The sequence below is a fragment of the Helianthus annuus genome, chromosome 16 (assembly GCF_002127325.2).
Source record: "Helianthus annuus cultivar XRQ/B chromosome 16, HanXRQr2.0-SUNRISE, whole genome shotgun sequence".
NCBI classification, from domain to species: Eukaryota; Viridiplantae; Streptophyta; class Magnoliopsida; order Asterales; family Asteraceae; genus Helianthus; species Helianthus annuus.
The window spans coordinates 5,029,259-5,039,878 of NC_035448.2; the positions used below are offsets into that span (position 1 = coordinate 5,029,259).

Sequence of the window (10,620 nt, forward strand, 5' to 3'; positions counted from 1 at the left end):
GTCCTTTAGGGCTAACCCAGTTAGTTTTTTCGGTTAAATTTGGTCATATGCTTTGCACATAAGGGCATTTTTGTCAATTCAAAGGTTGCAGAAGCTTTGAACTGTAAATCTGCCGTTGAATTTACCTTTGAATTGACAAAAATGCCCTCATGTGCAAAGCATATGACCAAATTTAACTGAAAAAACTAACTGAGTTGGGTCTAAAGGACAAAACGTGTATGATATGAAAACATAAAGGACAAAACTCGTCAACTTTGAACATAAAGGACAGCACCCGAAAATGGATATAAAGATAAAGGACAATTCTTGAAATTCACTCAAAAATAAATGTATAAAACAGGAATCAAGTTTCAATAATGTTTTGTGAAGTCAATCATCCTTTTTTCAACTATAAAAATGAATAATTATTAATTTGTTTTAGTGTTATGAAATTTTTAACTACTGTATAAACTTAATAGAGCAGATAGAACAATTAAAAAACTTAACTATTACTCTACTAAATTATAACCGATAAAACAAACCAGGTGTAACGAACCGATCGATTTAAAAATATTTGGTAAACAAAAATCAGTTACAGGTTGAGTTTTGATACATAACAGAACCAGTACAAACTAGACTCACCTCTATAAAATTAAACATAAGAAATTCCTAAACAGCCGAGCAAGCGGTCAGTCCTAGAAGACAAATAGATTCGCATCAAACATGCTTGGATTGAATTCAATACGAGTCGAAACACTCCTCGTTCATGGACATTCAAGATTTTTCAACCTGTTTTTATTCGACTCGGTTTGAAACAAAACACAAATAGAAGATAAAGTGTACTCTAAGCTTTGTAATCCGCACTGTCCCGAAGACCGAGTTCTGAGAGACAAAAGCAATAAGAATCCCAATCGGTTCTTCTGAGGTACTTCAATAGCTTCTTCCTTTTCTGTACCATTGCTTGTAGACCCTTTCGAGAGTGCTTATCCTGCACCAAATTCCATCCATTTCACCTCTAATTTTTTCATCGCTTAAGTCTCTAAACTAATAAAAACTCGTAAAAAACACGTTTAACTTTTACTTAAAAGATTAAATTAGGGCTGCAAACGAACCGAGCGAACATGAACAAGATCTTGTTCGTGTTCGTTTGTTAAGAAATATATGTGTTCACGAACCGTTCACGAACACTTATCGAACGATATTTTATGTTCGTGTTCGTTTGTTAAGGAAATGAACTTGTTCGTGTTCGTTTGTGTTTGTTTGTTTGTTAATTTTAGGCAATGAACGTTGACGAACACAAATGAGTACAAACTAATGTTCAGTAACGCATATGGAAACAAACGAACACAAACAATCGTTCATGAACATATATATATAATACACTGACACTTATTAGATATTTAATTTGTCAGAATTTTGAATTATTTAAATAAATATAAAAAATAAAAACACTAATGAACTATCGAACACGTTACCAAACGTTCACGAACATAAACGAACGAACACGACCTCTGTTCACGTTTGTTCATTTAACTAAACGAACAAAATTTCTTAACAAACGAACACAAACGAACTTCCCGCCGAACGGTTCACGAACTGTTCGCCGAACGTTTGGTTCGTTTGCAGCCCTAGATTAAATCACTTAAAAGTAAAGTCTAGGGACATGATGCAACAGGCAGGAGTTGCGTAATGTGTTATGTCGGTTACCTTTTTGTGTAGAGCCGTAGCGAGGTGCTTGATCTTTGTTGTGAGTTGTGCCACTGAAAACAGTAAAAAGGATAAACCAATTAAAACTAAGACATTAGCAGTAACATAACAAAATCGGCTTGAAAACCCGCTTCTGGGAATAGGTGAAAACACACCAACAAAATAGATCTAAAACACAATATAAACACCAACACGAAAAATACACTTTCAAACTAAAAGTGATGCTAGCTTTTAGTATATCACATGTAAGGGATGTTTTATCGTTTTCAAGCTTTTAGTAATACACCCCTAAAGGTACCCTTGGTTTAAAAAAGCGTGAGGCGTTCCGAAGCGTTTTGGTTCCAAGAGCTTTAAGCGAAGCTTCAAGCGCGAAGCGAGAGCTTCACGTATACGAAGCGCTCAAAATTAAAATAAGTATAAAAAATATTTGTACACATCAATATGACGTATTCTACTTGTTAATCATAAATAAACACAAAAACATGATTGAAAAACACACTTAAAACATAAACATAAAAATAGTCTTTAATTAATAATCATCTAAATACAAAGCAGTGTTCCTATTAAGACCGAACTGGTTCAACTGAAACGCGCTACACCAAATCGTACGGTTTTTAAACAAACACGGTTGAACCAGATTAAGTAAAGATTGTCACTTCATGTTCTTAAAGCTGGAAGAACCCAAAGAAATGAAAGCAACCAGCGATGAGAGATGGGTTCTCATTTATACATTTAAAGCAACACGCAGCGGTGAATCAATCCGCAGTGAGACACAAGAGTAATTATAAAAGCAAAGTAAGCATGTTTTGAACACGGCAACCGGGAAGTTTGAAAACTTTGTCGCTTGCCAACTGTTTTTCAACTTATTTGTTAAATAAATTTATTAATATTAAACTAATTAAGATTATAAGTTCAAAGAAAAAAAAGGTTATAGTTGCATAAATATGCACATGTTACATATACATCAGGTTTCTGTCAGTTGCATACATACACAAATATTATATATGCTTCAGGTTACTGTCAAGTACATATGTTGTCAAAGACGCAAAGCGCAGGCGAGGCGCATCGGCCTCGCCCAGAGCCTAGGCGCAAAGCGCAAAAAAAGCGTGGGCTTTTTTAAGAAAAGCGCACATAGAGAAATAAAATATAAAAAATATGTTATGCTTTGAAAATAAATAAGATTCCACATATAAAATAAAAAAAAAACTATTATATATGCGATTTAAGATCATGTAGCTAATAGTTAGTAGCAAAAGTATAGGACTTATAGTTCATCATCAATCATCAAGAGCATCATCAAAGTCATCAAAACTTCCATCAACATCAATTGGATATTCAGCTTCGGCTCGCCTCGCTGCGCCCGAGCGCCTAGGAGCGCGCCTTTTGCGCCTGAGCACAGTTTTTACAAAAAAAAAACCCATTTTTGCGCCTAAGCTACCACCAGGCGCTATAGGCGCGCCTCGCTGCGCCCGAGCGCCTAGGCGCGCGCCTTTTGCGCTTTTGACAACTATGAACACTAGGAAGTAGAAAAAGTAAGGGCTGCCATGGAATTTAACCTCAGAATTATGAGAAACCAAACGTCACATATCCTAACGGCCTAACCTCGTTTTGCAGTTAATCTTCAATTTGGTTGGTGGTAAACTTATTATAGGATTTCTCAGGGGCAGATGATGCTAAAGAATTCTAATTAAGGTCTTTTTTCTAAGCTTCCTAACACTATCACTAAAAGGACAGATTAAATCAGTGCAGAAAGCACAATTCACAGAATTCATAATACACAAACATAACACAGAAAAGAATGCAGAAAAAATGTAATATTTTTCTGTCCCATACCTTGAACACGTGCCGATCCACAGTCTGATTCAGAAATTTTGAACTTGTCCCTTACCTTTTTAAGTTCAAGCTTTTGTTTCTCTGCAGATGACATATGATCCGGATGGAAATACTGTCCAGAAAAATTACCAAAGTTCAAAACGCTTAAGATATTAACTAAATCATTATAGAGAAACGACCATTGCCGAAAATGTAGCACTTGCCTTTTCGACTAAGACCTCCTTTGGTGGATGTGACGAATAGTTAGAAATTTCCCCCATATCCGCCAACACACTAATTTTCTGAACTGCAAATGATTGTAAAACTTTACATGATACAGCAAAAAGTAATAGAACCAACGAGGTAAACTGTTACTGGATAACCGAGTAAGCTATAACATACCTGGTTTCTTCTTTTCTTGACCGCTAGTGTGCAACTTTATAAGGCCTTCCCTTAACGGCCCAAATCTCCCAGCCGATATCTCCTTTTCCCCCATTTCCCGAACCTTTTGTAGCCTCTCATTCAACTCCTCCAAAGAAAACTTAACCTTCTTATTCGCTGGCCTCAATCTCCTCAACTTCTCCCCCATATCCCCATAACTATAAAACATAGCAAACTCTATTTTCGCCTCATTCGACGCATTACCTTTCCCAGTGGAATCCGAAGGCAATTCGTTCAAACTCTTCGGTCTCGGTTTAAAATTCAGTTCAATATCATCAAGCGGCAACCTCCGTGTACCAACTCCCGGCTGCGCCTGCGACCGTGCCACATTCGATCTGATGCTCTTCAAACTCATCTTGATCGCCTGCAGAGTTTTATCCGGTTGCCCTTTCACACCGCTTTCCGTTCCAGATCCTGTATCCGCTTTCAGCGTCGCATTCCGCTGGTAAAGCTCCTGAAACGAAACAACCGGCCTAGCCGATTGCGGCGGTTGATCCGGCAATTCACGACGAAACTTCGATAAATTGTTACGAATTTCTTCAAGAGAAACCACCTTCTGATTCAAATCCTCACGAGTGCTAGGGTTAGGGTTGCGAGTGGTTTTCAGACTGTTTTTCACGTCACTGAACGAATATTGTGGTCTTGAAGGTGAATTTCGATTCTGATCGTTATCATCGTTAGACGAATAGAATCGGATGGATGACGCCACGTTTTGTACGAATCTACGGTGTCTATGAGGATGGAAATGAAGAAAAAGCGCCGTTGCCGCCATTAGAGACGCTAATTGAAGCTTTTTAACGGTTTAGAAACCCTAACTGAAGGCTCGATTCGTTCTGATATATAAAGAACAATGAAATATCACTAGCTGAATAGCAGTAAATAGAGACAACCTACCTATACGCTACGTAGCGAATGCAATTAGTGAAGATTACGACTGTTTAGTCGATTAAAATGCCTAAAAATTTGGTTACCTGTTGATTGAACCTTACCTTCCCTGCGAATGAAAGAAGATGTGTCGTCGGCTGTTTTTTAGGTTTAGAAGATGGAGGAGCCAACAGGAGAGATAGACAAGAGGTTACCTGAGAGCTTGAAACGAGTGGCCGTGATAGCTGCGAGTGTTCCGGTGACGGAGTGGTGTGGCGAACGGACGGTGGTGAAGGGCAGAACTGTTTCGATTAGGTATTTTGAGTGTAATTGGGCTTGGGCTTGGGCTTTCAGTTCAATGTTAATGGGCCTGCTATAAAATTAAAAGAGGTGCTCAACAGTCAACAGACTCAACACACAAGTCCCAAACCTATGGTAAACCATCGGGTTGGGTCGGGGCCCAAACCGGTTTTCTAGGGATCTGGCCGGGTTGGGTTGGGTTGAGGAATTAATAATTAAACATAGCTTCAATTTTGTTTTCACGGTCAAAATCAAACAAATCGTCTTTGTTCATTATTTAAAGCTAAAAAAAAATTATCCTAAAAAAAAAAAAAAAAAAAAATCAAACCAAATATCTTGAATTCAAAACAAATAGTGAACGATTTACCTGCTATATAACATGGACCACATGATAACGGCTGGTTTCTTCTTCGATTGTTCGTGATGGTGCGACTTCTTAACGCCGCAAATTCTCATTTTCCTCCATTCCTTGAACCTTTTGTCGCCTCTCGTTCATAATGTGAGGATTTATAGTTCTCGTGCCACGGCCTGCAAGCATGTTGAGGCGATGGCGTTGTGGTTTTTAGATTGTTTCCGCATCACTGAAAGAATATCTCAATTTTGAAGGTGAGATTTGATTATGATCATGGTAGATTGGGTCTCCAATGATGATTTCTTAGATTTGATGGTGTTTTTAACATCTTTTGGTATGTAACTAGTATATTAGATGTTCCTAAACTTATAGAAATATTTGATTTGGGTCTAATAGAAAGGTATCCGAGTCTACAACATTTTATTTTTAACATTTAGAACAGATAGACCTGTAAATGAACCTGAATGGTGAATTACAACAAGCTATACATATCATTTGAAACTAGCAAAAATCCGCGCGATACGGCGGCGGCGACGACCATATACAAAGCGATACTTGTTTTTTTTTGTTTGTGTTTATCAATCCTCTTATTATATATTATATAGTACGTCTAGTGGTTTGGAGCGAGCTTTTCTAACCACAAAATTATATTAACAACGCTAACAATATGTTGTAAAAAACGACTTCATTCAAAAAAATAGTAACAATATTCTAAAAATATATTATGTATAGAGTGTTAATTGTGATTAGTAATCAAACCAAACCGAACCAAAAATTTCGGTTAATCAAAAAACTGACTATCACGTTTTGCTTGAGGTTAGTTAATTCGATTTGTTTCCTCCCCTATCATGTACAAATAAACTACCCCATTATAAAAGTAAATCTTGAACATCATTTGGTATTCACTAATTCGCGGTTAACTTTTGACGTTTTATATCAAACCGTGAGCAAAACCAGTAATAACGGTTTTCGATTATCAAAAATCGAAACCAATTTTTTACAATTTAAAACCGAACCATTGCGAATGGCTTTGTTCTAATTTAGTTTCATGGATATTAATTTGGGCATATAATCAAATACATAGAATGAAATATAACAAAAATTTTCAAAGTTACATAGATCACGAAATCCAAAAAACATGTTGTAAACCACTTTAAGATGAGAATTTACAAGACACACACGACGGTTAAATGGGTGGGCTAAAAGACTAATAGCCTAATATAAATTAGAGTCGGCCAGGTTACTTGAATTGAGTTAGTGATAATATAGTTTTAATTAATTTTAGTAAAGTATTAAATAACAAAATAGATGTATCCAAAATGAAATATTAAGAAAAATTAAACATAATCAAAATTTACGGTCAGCCGGATTTTGGTATAAACTACAAACCAAACAGTTGGCTACTACTCGAAAATGTTGAAATCAACCGACCGAAATTTAAGTAGAGAAACCGACCGTGAAACCAAACTAATGACCGGTTTGAACGGCTTTAAACAAAAGCATAAACACCCCTATTCAGTAATACAAATGTCAACCACTCATGACCATAATGGTACAAGTCTGTACATTGTACAATCATTTGAAGCAACAAACAAAATTGGTCAAAAAAAAAAAAAAAAAAAAAGAACTTACACGGAAATGTTAGTGCAAAGAAATCAACTCAACAAGAGCTTTGTACTTATAAGCAACAAAAGATTCAACCTTAAAACCAAGTTTACTTATTAACAATGAAGTCTAGGATAAACTGAATGTAGAAAAAAAAAAAGTGGCTTGACTTACGGGCAAACAAACACTAAAAAGTCAACCTTCTATAATCCCATAACACAGCAGAGCAGACCATAGCTTTTTGATGAGGGCCAGGGCCTTCATGAATGGGGATAAAACCCAGCTCCTATGCTCGTCACACACCCAACAGCACCAGCTCCAGAACTTGAACAGCAGCGTTAAACCGGACCCAGCAGCAATAATAAATACACGATAATCATGCCATTTTCACGAGTATGTAATTTTCTGATAAAAAAATACTAGTATCCTTTACGCTGAGAAATAGTGCTAATTTGATGCCACCAGCTCTCGGTTGTCCTACGTACAAACCAACCGAGACCAAGAACCATCAACTTTACATTGCTGTACACTTCCCATTTAGAACCACAGACCTTCTACAGCTCGAGAACATCCAATTACACTGCTTGTGTATCCTTTTTAACCCAAAATACCATTGGTACCCCTGGGAACGAATTCGGTGTTTATACCAGCTTTGCCCTATCGGTTGATGCCACCTGCTCTTGCCTGTTCCAACCATTAACACTGGAAACAAAACATGACCCAACAGCATCAGATAAGCATTCATTTTGTTCCCTTGCTGCAACCTGTCCCAACCCAGGATTCTTTGATACCCATTTGAGAGCAAAAAGTTAGTAAGCCAGTTATACGTGATCCCAGGTTTGGGTTTGGGGTAATGGAACGAAGGGGTATCCCCAACACACTTAAAAGTTAGTGAGCCAGTGAAGGGGTATGGTCCTAAATCGACCATCACCCGTATCAAACAAACCCCCACCAGCAATGAACCGCGTCCATGCGGTCACATCCTTCGAATCCAATTGATCAGAGGATGAGAAGCCTTACCTTGTGTGTGGAAGCAGATGAACATAACGATGCGGCTGGCACCGCATCATATGGGCATTTTCGTCACGACAAGGGATGCAGGCAACACCAACAGTCTCCACGGACGACGATACGGCTGGCACCGCATCTCGCGTATTTCTTGATCACAAGTATGAGACGCAGTAACATCAAAAGTTACCGCAAGCAGCCATGCGGCTCGCACCGCACCCTGTGCGCTCAGCAAGTGGGACTGACACCACAGTGCAAGTAGCACCCATGACAGTCACCTGTCAGGTCTACGTAAGCAACATACTGATGTGGCGTTACCTCCACATCCGACAAGCCTGACACGCCTGCAAAGGTGCAGCATGTCGTCAGTCCGTTCATCCACCTCCTCCTTCACTCCTCGGCTATAAACACCAACCCCAAACCAGGTTTGAGGTATCTCTTCACAACTCTCTGACTACTACTACTATCACATTTTGCTTCCCAAGCAGACTACTGATTTTCACCCCGGAGAGTGGTAACAAGGAGCACCCCCCACCCCATCCTTCTTGTTACGAGTCACGGTTTGTTTCCTTGTGCAGGAGATCACCCACCGGTGATCCAGCCCGCGATCCTCGAGAGGAAGAGATTAACCCTTCTTGATGAGACCAGTGAGTTAACCCTGCCCGGTTAACCATTGTTTCATCAGCCAGTTATACGTATCTAAATCAATACAAGTAAAAACAAACAAGTTTAAGAGGCCATTGTCGAAGAAGATAATCTACCAGTTTGGACAACACAATTCTTCGGCGTCACCCGATAAGCTGCTGTCCCAACTGGCAGTTTGTTTCCCAGGTCAGAGACTGTCTTCAACAGATGATTTATGTCTAAATACCACCTGAAGCAGCATGACAACATTTTCGCCTTCGTATGTACATAAAATGCAAATAGTTCAGGTAGCCCACTATTAATGACCACCACATAGTTTTCTACATTCTTCTTCAATTCCTTCCTAAAAAAAGCAAGCAGAGCATGTTAAACACTATATATACTTTTGTGTATGTATGTATGTATAGAGCACGTGAAACACTCACAGCTGTTGCGGCCGTTGTCAAGGCTTTTAACCCTGCAGGCAATGTAGAGAAATCATTAACTTTGTAATCTCAGCAGCTCCGCATCTGTGTACAACGACTTCAACCAATCGCTAGCAAATCTCAAGGCAAAAGCAGGGGAAAAGTCTGTTTTATAATCAATCATCTGCACAAATGAGAAGTAACATGTCAGATTGTTTTTTAATCATAGACATGTGCAGTGAGTGTTGTTGGTTTAGCCAAAAGTAAGTAAATATTAAAGAAATTCAAAATTGTTTCCAACATATAAAAATTATAGCTAGAAAATGAGTTGTGTTTTTGTCAAGACATGAAAATGAATATGAAATCATCTATTTGCTTAGGCTACAAGCTGATGATCGAGTTGCACCTGCTCGAGCCAAGCCCCTAATACTGAATGATCACTTGATTCGACCTGTGAACGACCCTCACCGGATGGTGCAGCCGCCTTGTTTTTCATCATCTCAGGTGGTGATTCTTTCACAAGCGATTGCACCCATGATAGGTCCGGCTCCTCAGCACCGTTGCTATTATTGTTGTTGTTGTGGTGCTCAAAAGAAGACGACCTTTTCAGTTTACCAAACCCGTCTCCGTTGACCACCGACCATTCAGCTTTCCCAGTTGGAGATCCCCATTTTGACCAAGAAGACCAAGTGTTATTATTCACAGGACACTAAAAGGACTGTTTGTACCAAGATCCCTAGAACTGAGACTGCGTAGCTGTTGATTTTTTTCACGTAGCGCAAAGCCGAGCACCCATTGGAGATATTGGATCCATGCTCCCCGGTGATGAAACGCCAAAAGAAGCTTGCAACATATGGTAGGTGAAAACACGTTGGTATTGATAGGAGAAAGCATGCTTTGCTGCTGTCTTGGAGAAGAAGCAAGCTCCGCTGCAAACAGATCTTCAAGATTTGCAGGAGGAGCGGAATATCTAGTTGGTCAACTTCAATTTAGGATGTTAGCTTTGACTCTTAACAATCTTGATAATAAGCAAGCAATTCAGATGCAAAACTACTTACCAAGCATAAAGATAGTTAGCATCAAAACAAGCGTGACCCGAAACGAACAGCTTCTATGCAAGATGGTCAACTTCAACTTGTCATATAACTGGAATCTTCTTCGATCTTTCCGCACTCCCAGATAGAAACATGGCTAAATCGTCGTCACGTTCTTCTTCATCCATCGAAGAGGCTTTCGGACTTCATCACTGAAATATATTCTTTTAAGGGAAAATTACCAATTTAGCCAAGAATATAGGTTGACCACCAATTTAGCAGCTGATATATTCTTGGAGCAGGGCATCCACCATTTAATGCCTCCGCCAATGGTGACTTGACACGTGGCAAAAGTTATTTGATAGGTCAGCCGCCGACGCATCCGGTCCAAAAAGTATGCTGATGCGTCCGGCTTAGCTGCATCCCGATGCAAATGGCTGGCTCGGCTGTGGCTCGTTGAGTGGCTCCT

The 10,620-nt window shown here is 39.1% G+C and overlaps 2 protein-coding genes across 5 annotated transcripts; both read right to left on the reverse strand.

The window, feature by feature from the left end:
* Positions 1-525: 525 nt before the first annotated feature.
* Positions 526-5,130, reverse strand: LOC110918708. Of its 4 annotated transcripts, XM_035985993.1 has the most exons (7): positions 5,019-5,069; positions 4,911-4,933; positions 3,901-4,772; positions 3,723-3,805; positions 3,520-3,631; positions 1,687-1,739; positions 526-967 (listed from the first exon to the last, which is right to left on the reverse strand). In XM_035985993.1, the coding sequence occupies exons 3-7, from the start codon at positions 4,709-4,711 to the stop codon at positions 824-826; spliced, it is 1,203 nt and encodes a 400-aa protein (XP_035841886.1). In that variant the 5' UTR covers positions 4,712-4,772; positions 4,911-4,933; positions 5,019-5,069; the 3' UTR covers positions 526-823. The 4 variants fall into 4 exon arrangements, with proteins under 4 accessions (XP_035841886.1, XP_022018678.1, XP_022018677.1 ...); XM_022162986.2 differs by lacking the exon at positions 4,911-4,933 and having other exon boundaries at positions 5,019-5,130; XM_022162985.2 differs by having other exon boundaries at positions 4,911-5,089.
* Positions 5,131-8,676: 3,546 nt separating this feature from the next.
* On the reverse strand, positions 8,677-10,339 carry LOC110918875 (zinc finger CCCH domain-containing protein 30). Its single transcript, XM_035985364.1, has 4 exons — positions 10,265-10,339; positions 9,524-9,826; positions 9,139-9,301; positions 8,677-9,056 (listed from the first exon to the last, which is right to left on the reverse strand). The coding sequence occupies exons 1-3, from the start codon at positions 10,337-10,339 to the stop codon at positions 9,194-9,196; spliced, it is 486 nt and encodes a 161-aa protein (XP_035841257.1). The 3' UTR covers positions 8,677-9,056; positions 9,139-9,193.
* Between the last annotated feature and the right edge of the window lie 281 nt (positions 10,340-10,620).

Coding starts and splice junctions, on each gene's coding strand:
- LOC110918708 (XM_022162986.2), bottom strand. CDS start 4,711: ATGGCGGCAACGGCGCTTTTTCTTCATTTCCATCCTCATAGACACCGT. Junction 3,806..3,900: donor TCAAGAAAAGAAGAAACCAG/GTATGTTATAGC, acceptor AATCATTTGCAG/TTCAGAAAATTAGTGTGTTG. Junction 968..1,686: donor CTACGGCTCTACACAAAAAG/GTAACCGACATA, acceptor AATTTGGTGCAG/GATAAGCACTCTCGAAAGGG.
- LOC110918875 (XM_035985364.1), bottom strand. CDS start 10,339: ATGGATGAAGAAGAACGTGACGACGATTTAGCCATGTTTCTATCTGGG. Junction 9,827..10,264: donor AAAGATCGAAGAAGATTCCA/GTTATATGACAA, acceptor CAGTCCTTTTAG/TGTCCTGTGAATAATAACAC. Junction 9,302..9,523: donor TAGGGGCTTGGCTCGAGCAG/GTGCAACTCGAT, acceptor TCATTTGTGCAG/ATGATTGATTATAAAACAGA.